The sequence below is a fragment of the Urocitellus parryii genome, chromosome 12, assembly GCF_045843805.1.
Source record: "Urocitellus parryii isolate mUroPar1 chromosome 12, mUroPar1.hap1, whole genome shotgun sequence".
Lineage (NCBI taxonomy): Eukaryota > Metazoa > Chordata > Mammalia > Rodentia > Sciuridae > Urocitellus > Urocitellus parryii.
In genome coordinates, this window is record NC_135542.1 from 71,734,341 (window position 1) to 71,750,644 (window position 16,304).

Here is a 16,304-nt window from a genome sequence, read left to right on the forward strand (position 1 = left end):
AGTGTTTTTAAATATTCAGCTAAGGAGTATCCCAGGGAAATCAACAGCTATATCCTTCATCATGCCCTCCTGCCATAGCAGTGCTTTTTATCTGTTCTATGAAAAATAATTTCCATGTGCCTTCTCAATATAACTGGTATGGAAAGGGGCAAAATGAACTATTTCTTGTAATGTTTCTTAATTTTAACAGAACTATGAATCTGAGCATGACATCAGCTAAAATCAGAAATATTCTTTAAGTCAAATAAAAACTGGCAGAGTCATTCATTCAAGTTTTAAAAGGCTGTTCTATACCAAACCAATGCAGTGTGCAAATATAGAACTTAATTAAAATACTATATATAAAATATTAACAGCAGCAGCTATTAAAATTACATTAAACTCCTTTGAGCTAGGCCAACATAATATGAGTGTGCTTTTTCTTTCTCTCTCTCTCTCTCTCCTCTTTTCAATTTAGTAAAGGGTAAAATTTGACTTAGTGAATGAATTTTGATTTTTATATTGTTCATTCCAATTCACTAATCTGAAACTTTAATCACATAAAAGTACTTTACCATGAAAACACCACCAAGCATAGTAACTTAACCTTTCCATGGGATGACAACAAAAATCATGGTTTTATTTTTTAGATTGTGAATAAAACTTTCTTAGAACAGATTCCTGTTCTTCTCATAAAGAAATGAACTTTGTAAATTAAAGTAGATATTATCTGCTTTTGACCTTTTCCAGTGAAGATGTAAGTAGTGTAGGTAATAAACTATTGGTAGTTTGGATAAAATAAAGTACTTAAACAGAAAAAAATATCTATATTTTTTATTTGTCTTGAAGATTAAGGTATTTATCTGTTAAACTGCATTGCCACTTTCTCCTTATAAGGTACTTCAGTAAAAAACTTAAATTGTTTTTCTTTTATGTGTTATCAAATGAACAAGGGATAGTTTTATGCTTTATATTCTTTTATATTTACTAACAATTTGGTATTAACCATATATTACTTTCATATACCTAATGAATGAAAATACAAAATGAATGAAATATAACCGATATGACATTTGTATTTTTTGCTTTTTTGAACTTTCAAAAGAAGTCTACTGATTCTGATATATTCTGTTTCTATTTTAAGCTGTTAGAAAACCTGACTTAAAATGATCTATGACTGAAAGTTCTTTTCAAAATTTTATTTTAGGTATATCTTAAGTCAAATTATATCATCCATAGCCTAATATTTGAAAATGCTAGATTAGCTCTGCATCCACCCTCCTTTAAATTCTTGCTTAAAAGTTCTTAAGTAGCAAATCAGCTGTAACTCTGGCAGAGAGGTTGGAGGGAGCCAGGGAGAGACATTCCATTATTATATTTCTGTATCAAGAACTCTTTTCAGCTGGGCATAGCAGTGCACGCTTGTAATGCCAGTGGCTCTGAAGGCTGAGACAGGAGGATCAGGAGTTCAAAGCCAGCCTCAGCAAAAGCAAGGTGCTAAGCAACTCAGTGAGACCATGTCTCTAAATAAAATACAAAATAGGACTGGGGATGTGGCTCTGTGGTTGAATGCCCCTGAGTTTAATATCCAGTAGCAAACAAACAAACAAACAAACAAAAAAACCAAGAACTCTTTTCAAATTAATCAGAACAAAACAAAGAAGAATTCAGAAATTTGCAGACTTCTCTAGAAAAGTGAGAAGATTGAAGGGGACTAACTTTCTAGAGAGTTGAATTAGAAACAGAGTTTCCAAGATACCTACAGATCAGAGCAATGGGTTCTGTCCTTCCTTCTGCTATCCCAATTCTCATATTTTCCATTTCTTAATTTTATTGCATGAGAAATATATTTCTAGAAGGGCAAAAACACAATCTTCTTCTTCAATAAACATGGAGAAAAGCTTGGGTAATAGGGATATAGGAGACAGTCAATGAGTGGGAAGGGAGCTCAAGTCAGGAAGATGGAAAGAGAGGATGACCCAGGACTTCAGCATGGCCCTTCTGAAACAGGATGGCCATCACAGATTTTTGGTTCTGAAAGAAGCACCAACTGGCATCTGATATGTAGTTCCCAAATTTGATGAATCATCAGTTATCTGGAAAGCTTTTTAGAAATATTGAATCCACCTTGTCACTGTAGACTCCCCCATCACTGGGTTTGAATGGAGTCTTTTCCAACTTTGATTTACAGATGGAGAAACCCAGGCCCATTAAAAATGCCTTAGCCAAGCTTACATTGTTATTTAGAAGAAAATACAAAGTAGGGTTTTAATATTTAAGCAAATGAGAGAGTTGGGGAAGAGGGAGCAGGGCAGTATATAGATTTAAATTCAGATACCTTCTATGATAATGTAATTTGATTTAAAAATTAGAAGAATGATAAGGGCACTGGGTGAAGAGCTTAAAAGAAATATTTTCTAGTTGTAAACGGAAAACAGATATTTTGTCTCTTTCTTCCTTCTCTACCTTTCTTCTTCTTTCCCTCCTTTTCTCCCTCCCATCTTTCCTCTTCTTTATCAGGATTACCACAAAGGTCCTTTCCTCTGCCTGGATGATCTTCTCCCTTCAAAGTGCATACTCTTAAAACTCTATTCTCCCTAAGGAACTACCTAATTTTTCAGTGTAAATTATTGCAGGGAAATTTTCTCTGCTACTCTTTACCTTCTTAGAGAAATAAGAGGAAATGGAAGGAAGCCAGAGGAACAAATACATACTGGGAGAATTTCAAAGGTCCAAAGGAAAAGTATTTGAAAGGCAGCAGAGCTCTGAACACTAGTAGATTAAAGCATTTTCAATATTATAGATCCACTTAGGATAAAAGTGTGTTGTTCCAAAGCGAGGATTTTATGTGTGGATCACTCCAATATTTTGGTATTTCATGTTTGCCAGAACCTGTACCTCCAGATGTCCAATGACATGAGATATAGTTGAGAATACAAAAACCCTGAAATTTGTCATTTGCCAAATTCAAGATTAGGTTTCTTGCAAAAATCAGCAGTTGATTATCCAGCAAATTTTCACTCATGAAACTATTCTAGAAGCCATTTAAGCATTTGGGTTTTGATGTGCAACTATGATGATTAATTAGTTCCTTATGATTTTTATATTATGTGAAACAGAAACAATAAGACCATTTCCTTTATGAGAGGGAGAAAGAAAGAGAGAGAGGAAGAGAGAGAGGGAGAGGGAGAGGGAGGGGGGGGGAGAGAGAGAGAGAGAGAGAGAGAGAGAGAGAGAGAGAGAGATCAATAAAATCTTTCCTATGTCTTAGTTTTAATTTTCAAGTATGGCAAGGGTTTGGTGGGATGTTTCAGCAGATAAACAGCATAGAAAAGTGATAAATTACCTGACCGTCCATCTCTCTGGAAGTCTACATGATACCATTCTCCATCATTCACTTTCTTCTGCAGGGCTTTTATTTTTATGGTACCTGACCCCATGTCCAGGAGGAGGTAGAGGTGGCCATCCAGCATCTCAATGGCAAAGAAGTCAACCTTTATCATCTGTGGGTGCTTGGCATCTTTTTGATGTCTTGGCTTGCCATGACTGAATAAAATGAGGCCATTTGGCTCTGTTGTACGGAAATCAAAGGATATGGAGCCTGTTTTCTTTGCATTCCATTTAGGCAAAGAGATAAAAGACTCTGGAGTTTCAAAAGTGATTGGGTCCAAAGTTGCGACATTTTCACATTTAAATGCCACCACTCCATGGATCTTCATCTTGGGATCTCCTTGCTTGGCAAGTCGAGATAATTCCAGCCTTACATCATTATTTTTATATACAACCTGTGGGTAAAGAATAGCAGTGAGAAACTAAATTTCATATTTTAATATCTGGAACTTGTTATTAGTTCATGTAATTTGCAAGTAGATCATAAAAAAGCACAAAATGTTAGTTAATTCTGTTGTGTAAAGGAGTCTTTTTTCAAATAAATAAAATTCAAGTATCAACTCACTGAATATAAATTTAATTCAGATACTGTATGTGTGGGCCTAGGCACATAGACTGCCTCAAATAGTTAAATAAATGTGCAAATACATTTAAATAAATTTGCAATATTTCAATAAACACTTAAATTTAATAAAGGTAGTTGTTTTATTAGTTGGATATTATACTTTTAAAATTAAATATGAGTATTGAGGTTATTTAGTTTTTCCATCACTGAAGTATTTGAAGTAGGATTTAAAATATATATATACTTGTCCTCTAAAATATAGGAACCCTTCTAAAGTCTATATATTAATGTTGCATATGTACTTTGTATAATAATCAAAAAAATTGAGATGTTAAGTGGCCTGAAATTTCTGAGAAAAATCCATGACACATAACTAAGATGCAAACATTCTTTGTTGTCCATCTATGCATTGATAGCTGACACTGTTAGGTAACATGGACCGTGATATATGGAATGTCATGTTTACTGTAAATCTATCCAACACACGTTCTCCTCGTGTTTTGTTTTACTTTTAATTTCTTTAAATGCCAAGTAAAAGTTTTCTTATATGCTCATTTTCTGAGGCACTTTATCTAAAGTGACTAGATAGTTCTGAATGCTTGAAGATAGTCCTAAGATTTTATGAAAAACTAAATAAGACATTGGGTAAATTCACTGGCAGGGCTCATAACATCATGCCTCTGCTATCACATCACATTTACTAAATTTATAGGTATTTTTACATACAGAAAAAGAGAATATCATATCCTTTCTTTACCAAATGCATATAATAGACAATCACATTTCTATAATACATAGCCGATATTGACTTCAGGATGAATTATTTATGTCAAGATAACTTGAAATTATTTTAAGGTACTGAAAATTTTCACACAGTCAATGTTCCTGTGAATAAATAAATGAATTTATCCAAATTTAAAAATGTATTTATCTAACAGGAAAAATAAAACTGCCTGTATCTGATTGACTAATGCTATGATGTCATCCAAATCAACACAGTGGTGTGTCTTTTGAACCTGTGGTCAATTGAATGAACAAAGAGATGAATTTTTTAGCTCACCCCGGTGAACTTCCTATTATGATTTGTGAGTGGAAGCTTTATTTCTCAGAGTGATTAAGAGGGCAGCTCTGGAACTGGGATCCTTGAGTTCAAGTTCTGACTCCAGCATTACCCAAAAGTAGGATCTCTCAAACCTGGGTTTTCCTCCTTAAAGGGAACTAACTCTACGCAGGATGATTATAACAATTACATAAGAAAATACATGTAATTGAGAAAATCACTTAAAGGCCATCAATCCAACACATTGTAAGTTTTCTATAAATTTCAACCACATCAAACTACATGATCATGTATATCATTGCTTAATCATAGTCTAATAGAGGTGTCGGTTCTAAAGTTATCTATTTTAGGAAAATGTTTGGAAAATAGGCCTGCATTATATAATTGGTTTTTATACTTGATTTGCATCAAATAAATGGCTCACCTTTCCAGGGCTGAGCCTGTGGTTTCAATTTTTCTTAATCTTGAAGAAGGATTATTGTAAAGAAGATGATATCTTTTATTCTTTGAATAAATATGTACAATGACTTATCAAGCATCCATTGACAACAGAAGAAAAGAAAATGAACTTAAGCAATAACAAAAAAGAAATTACATTAATTCTTAAGAATACTGTCTTGAAAAGAGAGAAGAGCTATTAAGCCTGGGGAAAGTTGATTTAGGACTGCCTTTCTCCGGAGATCTTTAAAAGTGGAAAAAATGCTTTTCATGGATGATTTTTCAAGTTATAACCTCTTACCATGACTTCCATGCTAGCCAAGCCTATAATTTTTTTTTCATTTTTCCTGGTGGTTTATATTTTAATATTTGGAGAGCCTTTGGACAGAGAGATTAATAAAGAATGCATATTTTCTGATCCAAAGGATGCAAATGCTGATCAATGCCAACATGCTATTCATGCAGTTAAACCACCTTTATAGAACTGGGAGTTTCTGACATGATGAAGTAGGTATGTGGCTAGATATATTTTCTCATTAATCTAACATCAGTCACTACAAAGTTGAAGGATGTGGGGCTAGGACAACTGTGAGCAGAGTCAGTGTGAGATTTATCATCTTAGGAGTGAATTGGGTGTCTTGGTGATAAGATTCAGGAAGATGTAGGGAAAAGTAAGGCTATTACCCTTGGTCATATTAACTAGGATTAGCAATGTAATCCTCCCTCACCACCACCACCCCCCAAATAAATATCCACCAGAATCTATGATTTATGCAGGCAGGAGCCTTGTGTGACCAAGATCAGTAGTTGGCACAGAGAAGACAGTAAATATTTGTTAAGAGTTGAATAACATGCTTCTTTTACTTTCTAAACCTATTTCTCAGATTACAGGCAAATAATAATAATAAAAATATGACAGGATGCAGTATTGGGAACTAATCTCACAACTTAATTATTAACTTTTATCTCTTTCTCTAGGAGAATGTGAAAATGCCTGGGAATATCCACTTCCCAAATGACAAATTGCCTATACATGGGGAAATCTCATGTTCAAATTCATTTTGTGGGGTCTGAATTACTTTTACAGTGACTAACACCTGGGTTAGACCTCTCCAGAGGTGAAATCATTTTTTGAGAAGAATAATCTTGAGGAGAAGCAAAATGTGTATTTTTTTCCTCCCATTTTGTATTCATTGAAAGCCTACTCTAGAAAACAGAAGCAATTTTGGATAGATAGGCATATAGTTCTCAATTGACACTACTTCATCTGACCCAGATTTCATAATTACTCTTCTTTTCTAAAGTTAGACTTACTCTTAAAATGACCTGAATCTAGTTCAATTAGAATAATGAGTAGCTGTGAGTCTTCTGAATCTTTCTGAAATCCATGTGTAAGCTATTTTTGCTTCCAACATTGTAGTACTCAATCATGGGATTACTTTATACTTATTCATACATTTTTTTCTTATTCATGTAGAAAGTCACAATTTAAGTTTCACTCTTGAACAAATTTATCTATAGTCTAACGACACAGCCATTGGTGATATTATTGCATGCTCATTTGGATCTGCTTATAGAATCAAGGTTTCTTCTGGGATAATTGATTTTTTTAAAAGCAATTCAAAAATGTTTAATTTCACTTCCATGCTTCAAGGACTTCCATCATAACTATCAAAGGAATAGAGACATAAAATGTGCTTTCAGTTTTTCAACATTTATTGGTTTTTGTTTTTCAGTTTTTGTTTTCAGCCACCATAAAATTTTCAACATATTGTCATGATGGTTTGTTTCCTTTTCCTCCAACATTTGTTACCACTTTGAAAATGTCACTTCAACTTTGACAGGCAAGAATGAGAAGAGGAAGTAACTGGTTGGGTTTCTACTCTCCTAGGTTAAACATTTGAGAGACACACTCACTGACTATCATCCTTAATGTTACTAATAGCCCTGAAAACAGGACAATATGCAGGACAAACAAGAAAGTTAAAGGATACAAGTGACCAGTTTGACAGTCTATATGTAAACTTGGTTTAATTTGAACACTAATTATCTAAGCCAAATTGCCCAACCCCTGTACATCTCAGTTTCCTAGTTTCTAAAACTGACATCTAAAAAGGATAGGTATGTCCTAGCTATGAATTCTTGATCTTATTTTCCCACAAACCATGTGCTATGAGGTAGAGGTAAAAGCCTCTATTGTTCTTTTTCTTTATCTGAATTTTTCCAGTTTTGGTTTTGGATGGCAGTATATTATTCTCTAATTTGAGATATATTGAAACACTAATCCATAAAGAAAGAGAATGTCCACTGCATTTCCAGGTTCATAGATATGTCTGGAGGATTACATCTCTCTAAGGTTTGTGCAGATGCTATATATATATATATATATATATATATATATATATATATATATATATAATATATTATATCTTATATCTTTCTAAGGTTTGTGCACTAGTGGCTGATGGACAAAGGCTCTTTCCAAAGAGTAGGAGTTCACAAAATAAGTATTTCAGTGAGAAAACATTTGCCACTCAGATTATGATTTTAAAAAATAAAGATATGCAGCAGACTAGAAATTCCAGTGGAGATTTTTGAATTAATTAACACCCATTGATCCAGGCTTTTCATACATTCACTGTGATAGGCCATGGGATGGTGAAATGAGTATTAAATTTAGAGTCAAGGATCCATGCAGATATTCAGACTTATTATGAACCTCCCTGTGATAGCATGAATGGCTCATTTCAATCTGTCTTGGTTTTTCTCTTCCTTACTTGGAAATGATAACAAATAAAGGCTAAGGATCAGGTTCTCAAGTCAGATTTCAGAGTGAATGCTAGCTTATCTATTTGCAAACCTGTGACCTTATACAAGTTTCTTCAACCTTGCCAAGGCTCAGAATTTTATCTGTAAAATAGGATGATAATATTGACCACAGTAGGGTTACTGGAAATAATAAGTTATATTTCAATTAAAGTGCAAGGATGGAGGACCTGGCACAGAGTAAACAACCCAGCAAATATCAGCTGCTTTTATTAATATTGTTATTGTTACAAAAGATAATGCTATCATTCTTATATTGAATTAAGGGAATTGCATAATCTAATTGTCTTAACAAGGATGACAGTTAACAAGGCTAACCGTTGATTGTTAAAGGAATTATAGTGATGAGATCTGCAGAGCAGTTAGAGGCACACCATAGACATTCTCTGTAAAGTTCCTTTCTCTAGGAACACATGCACATTGTAGGCACATCATACTGGGAGTTTCTTTTCTCTCATGAGCTGGTTTCTGTGCCATATAACAACAATAAAATCTGCCAACAATATTAAAACCACTTACTATAAGAATCAGTAAGATCTATCAGTTCTTTATCTATCAGATCCTGTTACAAGAGTTTTGTATGTATTAAGGTGTTATTACATTATTCCATTTTATCAAAAATATGTGGAGGCACAAATAGAGAACATATTTCATCATGACCATTTCTAATACTGTTTGAATAGCTAAGAATGCAAATTTAAAACTGTTTCAGTCGGAAATGTCACTTACCATTTGATAGCAGTTACTAAATAAGATTTACAATCAAACAACTATTTGCAAACATGCAAATAGAATGACTTTGCTCTGAGTTACAAGCTTTGTTCCAAAAAACTCATTATTGTTCCTTCCATCTGTCCTCTTTAAAATATCTCTAAGTGAATCAAATATCACAATTAAGCACAGGAATTTATCATGTGCCTATCAATTAAAATGTCTCTTCAAGTCCTGTTTAAGAGAGGCTATTTGTCTGTTTCCACAAGATCATGTAGGTTTTTTTAATTAGGCATGTCACCTAGGATGTTAAAGATGTGTCCTACGGTTTTACAGGGTTTAAGACTTATTTAAGGGGACTGCTTCTTTAGTTTTTATTTTTGCTTGTTGATATACACTTAATAACTTAGCTCTATTAAGATCAAGAGAAAATATTTTTTTCAAATGGCTGAATTCAACTTTTTTTCTTCCATCTGTAATCTTTCTAGCCATCATCTTTTTGCAGCAGTGCATTTGTTTCAAAATACAATGAAAAGCAAACTTGTAAGAGAAAAGTACAAGGGATACTCCAACAAATAATTTGAGCAGATAAATTGTATTTATTTTGGCATGACCTAAGGAACAACTCAGAAAAGGAAATAAAATGTATTTCAACTTTCATCTCAACAGCATTAACTTATTAATTATTTTGAAATTATTTTTCAATGCCTGACACGTGCAATTCAGTTGATAAGCACTTGTTAGGCACATACTAACACAGTGCTTACAAAAATGCAATTTTAATTACTCTCTTATGCATATTTCCAATCCAGATACATATGGCCCATTGAGAATAGAACAATTTAGTTTCTTTTAAATATTTTATATATATGTATATACATATACATATATATATGTGTGTATATATACACACACACACACACACATATATATGCAATATGTAAACTTTGTGTGGTACACAGAGTTTACATATTACCATATATAAATGTGTTTATACATATGTCAAACCTGATGACACTGATGTCTATAAAATATGCAAATATTATAATATGCAGTGTATCTCTCAATAGATAAATATATAATAAAATATATATTATATATAGCAAATATAAGTATATAAAAATAATATTTGATAATTCAAAAAATTAGAGAGACCTTGACTCAAAATATTCACATGGTCTTACATTGTATCACAAATGTCTTAGATTAAAAGCACATATTTGCACTTGTATGGTTTGCACAATCTACAGGTAGAAAGAGCTATAGCCAAAAATATTTTTTAAATTAAATTAAAAAAAACAGATTTTATTTTATGATTAAATGGAGGTAGAAAATGAAACATTTTGCTCTATGTTTATGCCACTCTGAAGAGATTAGTATAAAAGAAAAGTAGAGGCAGATGCTTACTTTTTTTTTTTCCTTCAAATCATAGCACTCATTGTTTAGGCCATTCACTTTCTTACACAAAGGGTCAAGCAAAGAACCCACTTCCAGTAAATACACAGGGAAAGTAGAACTTAACTGACAAAGGGCCAGTGTAGTTTTAGCTTTTCTGGGAATTTTACACCACAGAAATTTTCATCTGTAGTTGGAAGTCCCCACCTGAGGCGGGCACACACCCAGTGCATTGCATACTCTGTGGAGTGGACCAGAAAGTGGTAGGGACTGGGAGAAAGTACAGAAAATGTGTAAGCCCCATACAAAGCAGCCTAATATGTTTTTCAAAACAATGCTTATCATTGCAGCAATTTAATTTTTAGGAGAAGCCTATGATGAAATTTGAAAGACAAGAGGGTTTTGTGGGGGAGAGGAGTTGGTTTTCCCTCTAACTTAATTGTATTTAGAGATCATGTGCAGATAAAAATCTTCAATTAAATATGGCACTTTCCCCAACCCAAAATAACAAATCTAGTAATAGAATATAAAAAAATATATTAACATCATTTCTCAACAAAGGCATGTGATATTTAATGTGAAACCAAAAATTACTTAAAAGTTAGAGCTTAAAAAATATTTTTTTGTGCAATGCAAAGAAAGAAATATATTTTGTTAGTCTCAATTAAACCTGACCATAAGCATCCTATTCATAAAATAAAGAAAAGGAAAAGAAAAATCCCTTTTTGCTTTGACCTTCCCTCTTTCCAATGAGCTGCCTAAAGTTACCTAGACAACATTGGATGGCATCTAATAAAAGTTAGCCATCGTGGTTAAAAGACTGAATTGACCTTAGGTCAACAGCTCTATCTTATGAAGCCTTCAGAGGCATGTGGGTATGTAGTAAAAGAACTTGAGTTCCATTAAACAGCAAAGTCTATTTTTCTCATATTAGTAATTTTTTAATGTATTTCAGGAAAAAATAATGGAAAATAAGCCATAGATTACAGTAATATGAGATTTGAGATGCAAACTGCAAACTGGATTAATCCTCTCATTTTCAGATGAGAAAACTGAGCCCGGGAATCTAAGGGACTCTCCAAATTGCTGTTACTTGTCAAATCTTTGATCAGGAACAAGTAATGGGGACTTCAGTGTTTTTCTTGCTTTCATTTAAGTTTTTTTCTTCTCTTTTCTTCTTACTCTCCCTCTATCTCCCTCCCTTCCTTTCTTTCTCTTTTGCAGTGAGCTATTTCTATCATAGGCTCTGGGGTTTTGAGAGACCCTTGAGCAATTATATATATATATATATATATATATATATATATATATATATATATATATATATATAGAGAGAGAGAGAGAGAGAGAGAGAGAGAGAGAGATATACATACAGTCTAATTCCAAGTCAGCAGATACTACTGATAAGGACAATACATATTTGGTTATCGGAAGACTTCTTTACTCTTCAGCAAGTCTTAATGAAGGAAAAATAGCCACTATTATTATTTATTTTTTAAAAGTAAACTATCTTCTTATGAACCAAGAATGACATGATAATAACAAAATAGTGACACCAGACATCATGTTTAGATTAACCAATAAATATTTTTTTTGTGTGCCTAGAAATGTCGTCTACCACCTAATTTTACATTTTTCCTAAAGAGGTGGTCATTAGTATAAAATATATAACTTAATTTATGTGTATATATGCAGTACATGTGTATATTTATACATATATGTATTCTTTATATGTATATATGTACACATATATTCATAAATTATAAATAAACTACCATTCACTATGCATTCCATCTTTTCCTGTGAATTGCAATCACACAGTGCTTGTTTGGCTATACCAGAGTTATAACAGCTTCATGTATTACTACTTTTTCATCATGTTCATCATTCCTAAGTGTAGAAAGTTCTTCCCCAAGAAAGATTTGATAAAAATATTATTTCCATGTAAAATATTTATTACTTGATTATATGCATTTGCATCTGTGTGTATGTATAACTTTTTAGTGCATTTGAAAATATTTTATTCTCTGATTTAGGTGAAAAATCCAAATTGTTCCACCTAAATGGTTACTTATTTGAACCACTAAAATTTTTTGATATTTTCCATAGATTTTTAAAACTGACACGTTTAATTCTTACATATAAAAGGATGTATGAATATTCTCTTTAGTTTTGTTGACCTATTTTCTCTGATTCATTTTCACTTCACTTATGTAATTATCATAGCTTCATAATATGTTCTAATATGGGAAACCCCTTCCAACCAAGTGATTTACATTAGTTATTTTATAATGTTTATACATCATATCACATAGAGGTTTTTGTTTTCTAGATGGATAAGATAAATATATTTAACTGAAGTATTCAAGTTGTTCTGATATAGCTTTTCAAAATATGGGAATTTATACATTTAAATTCACTTAGCAGTATTTTTGAGACCAGGAGTGGTGGCACACACCTGTAATCTCAGCAGTTCAGGAGGCTGAGACAGGAGGGTCATGAGTTCAAAGCCAGTCTCAGCAATGGTGAGGCACTAAGCAACTCAGTAAGATCCTGTCTCTAAATAAAATACGAAATAGAGCTGGGGATGTGGCTGGTGATGTGGTTGAGAGCCTCTGAGTTCAATCCCTGGTACCAAAAAAAAAAAGTGCTTTTGAATAGTGAGAGGAAATTCTATCATACTTAGAATTATATTCTGTTATAATTACTGGTACAGTGATAATCTACAAAGGAGCATAATTTTGATTGTAACTTATCACAGAATCTAGTCTCAAGCTAGAAAATATTTTATTAGTTGGAGGACAGATATACAACTAGAGAGAGAAATAAAATCAGGGATTAAAAAACCTGAAAACAAACAATAAACAATGCAGTTTTAATCATAAAGCCCTGGCAGAGTTTTTTGCATTAATGTTCTTGGGAGCAATTTGCCAGTAAATTGGAGATATTTGTTTGATGGGGTAAATAACTTCTCTTTAATTGCAGTTCTCTTTAGGAGGTAAGGTCACCTGTCAAGGTCACACAGGGAGTTCAGTTCAGAGTAGTAAATAGTGGACAGGACAGAAACCAAATGCCTGTCACCAGGGCCTAGAACAGCCTATTTAATTTGTTGGTTTTCTTTCAATGGGACTGTTTTTATGAGGGTCATCAGCAATAAAAACCATAGGACTATTATTCCTCCTCAACCTGAAGCCTCAGGAGCTGGTTATCCAATTTGTGGATTACCCAGGTTGCTTGAATTCCCTTTCTCTCCCTGGCCCTCTGCCTGTTCCACTCAACCGTACCTCTGCCAGAGAGCCCCAAAGGCAACAGCAGAAGCTGACCTTTAAAGACAGCCAATGCTGCTGTTTTCAGCAGCTACAATGAAAAGATTTTGCAAGGTAGACTTGTTCCTAAGAAGCTGTGTTCAAATCTGTTCTTTAATATTATTCTACAAAATGAAATGCAAGATATGTGTGTGTGTGTGTGTGTGTGTGTGTGTGTGTTTCATATTCAAACAGTCCTAGGTTTGCCTGTTCTGCTACTTAATTAGTTACACTGCTGCCTTGGGCAAATTCCAAGTAGTTTCCCTCTTTATCAAAGGAGGTTATTAATACTCTATTTTGCAGTATTAAGTGTAAAGAGTAAGCATATTACTATTATAATCTCAAATGTATAAGTTCTTAAATGTTAAGGTTTTAAATGTGTAAGAGTGGACTGTTTCTTATTTACATATATGACTGCTTTTCTGTAAAGCAATTAAGCATTTCATAATTAATCACCTTCGAATGCTAATGTTCACAGGAATGCTTTCTGAATTTCTTAACTCTTATACCTCGTGAAGTCTACATTTTAAAAGACTTCATCAACTTAACAAATAATATATGTTAAGGAATACTTAAGTTGTTCATTTAAAATTCATCAAGGGCATCTAAATGACAAAATGAGGTAGCCTCTCTAATAGCACTGAGTTGACAAATTATAACCTGATGTAAATATATGTTTTACTTAGCTTGTACCAAAAGGAGTAAATATGTGATTTTTTTCTAGGTTTGTTGAAAATTTGAGCAGAATAACTTTAAAAATCCTAAAACGTATAGAGACCCCAGGTTGCAAACAGTTATTTTTCAATTATGATTGCTAAGTACTGGGATATTTCTTTTTAATGTATTCTTTAATTACTTCCTTTGGAAGGTCCCAAGTGCTTCAGATGTTGGATGGGTTGTGCCTTTTGCCAGGGGTTGCTCAGTTAACTGTTTGTTTAATGAATGGGGTTTTATGTGCAGCTGAATTTCTCATGGCACATGTTAGGAAATTCTTGGCAGCATTTAAATTGGAGAACTGAGAAACATATTGGCTCTCCGGAAGCTCAATCGGCTCCCAGGCAGGAGCAGGGCTTTTGCCAAGGAATTTCACTAAAATAAAAAATCCAAAGACCAAACACTCACACAATGCAAGGAAAACGGACTCGTGTCTGGATTACATGAATGCTGGTTTCAGATATCTTAGGTAGCCCAAGAAGGTGAAGAATAGGAAGAAGAAAGGACTTTACAACTTCAGGAGAGTAGCAGGTGTGGGATCTCCTTGCCTGGAAGATGACAGTGTGCATGTCCTGCCTGTTCAGCAAATTCAACTAGGTGCTAAGAGAAAACAAAACCATCTCAAGCAGCTTCGTGTCTCTTCTTTCTGGAGGTCCATGTTTATAAGTTCCTGAAAGATGTAATCACTTTTTTTGTTTCAATTTAGAAAATAATAAGTAATTTAAAAATTTTAGAATGGCCCTAGCAGTTACTGAACATCCTAGACCAAATATGCAAATGGCTACATTTTTCCCACTGGTCTGGCCCCAAACTTAATCACTCTATAAGCATTAGTTACCAGGTACATTTTCTCTGAGGACAGAGAACAGGAAAGCTCCCCTGCCATGTCATCTGAGCTCCAAAAAGTCCTAAAGCTAATAAACAAAAACATTTCCCTCTCAGTGATACTATACAGTGAGGATGGAACCAGAGATTTTTGAAATTACACATTAGCTTGAGACGACAATACAGATGAGAATAGAAGTTTCTGTCAGCAATTTAAGATGAACAGCAGAAGCTGACTTGTCACTATATATGCTACTTGTTCCAATGTGGAATAAAAGGCCATTTACAGTCATCTCTACACAGTAAAACTGTCATCAGATATTTTCCTCAATACTTTGCATTCAACCAGCCTGTGACCCAATCCCTCTCTTCTCTAGAAAAGCAGTTTCCTAAGTCTGCTTTCTTTCTGTTCTACTGAATGCAGCTGCTTTTGCTACTGACTTACTGAAGGCTCCTTGAATTTTGGGGGGAACTGGTGGCTTGGCTGGCCCACTGGGTTACTGTTTGGTGTCATCCTCTTGCTTTGTTAGTAAGTGGAGATGCTGATCTGATGCTATGCTGGCCACCTCTCAGATGTCTAAATAGACAGGTGTTCCCACTTCAGGCCTAGCCACTTGGCTGTCATCTGTCCTGGGCTTGTACAGAGCAAATTCTCAGCACGGTTAGTTGGGGTTGGCCACTTATGCTCACTTTGCCCATAATTGCCCTTGATTAGCTTGCCCTTGATTATGTTGCTTGATATAATATTAATGTAAGTCCATAGGGCACCTAAAACCAACCACCAAGCACCTGCTATGTGCCCCATGCTTTTTGAGCTGCATTACACAAACTCACTTATCCCTCACAGTAGTCTTATGAAGTGAGCATTTCTACTCTCATACTAAGGCTCAGAAAGTTCAAATATCTTATCCAAATTACACATATGCAGGGATAAATATGCAGGGATCCAACTCAGGATTTGTCTAATCTGATTCAAACTCATAGACGCAGTTTTTATTTCATGTTCTCCAACACTCCAAGGGATATTGGCTGAGCTCCTGTTTATTCCCTGAGACCTGATTTGTGACACATTTTCTCAACCCCTTCATTGTGCCTT

General features: G+C 34.0%; 1 protein-coding gene across 31 annotated transcripts in view; it reads right to left on the reverse strand.

The window, feature by feature from the left end:
- Nrxn1 (neurexin 1) overlaps positions 1 to 16,304 on the reverse strand; it is a 1,068,088-nt gene that overhangs the window by 588,463 nt on the left and 463,321 nt on the right. For all 31 annotated transcript variants that reach the window (XM_026385712.2, XM_026385711.2, XM_077792122.1 and 28 more), the window contains one exon: positions 3,326 to 3,764. In XM_026385712.2, coding sequence (XP_026241497.1) covers positions 3,326 to 3,764 — 439 coding nt within the window. The remainder of the gene's footprint in view (positions 1 to 3,325; positions 3,765 to 16,304) is intronic.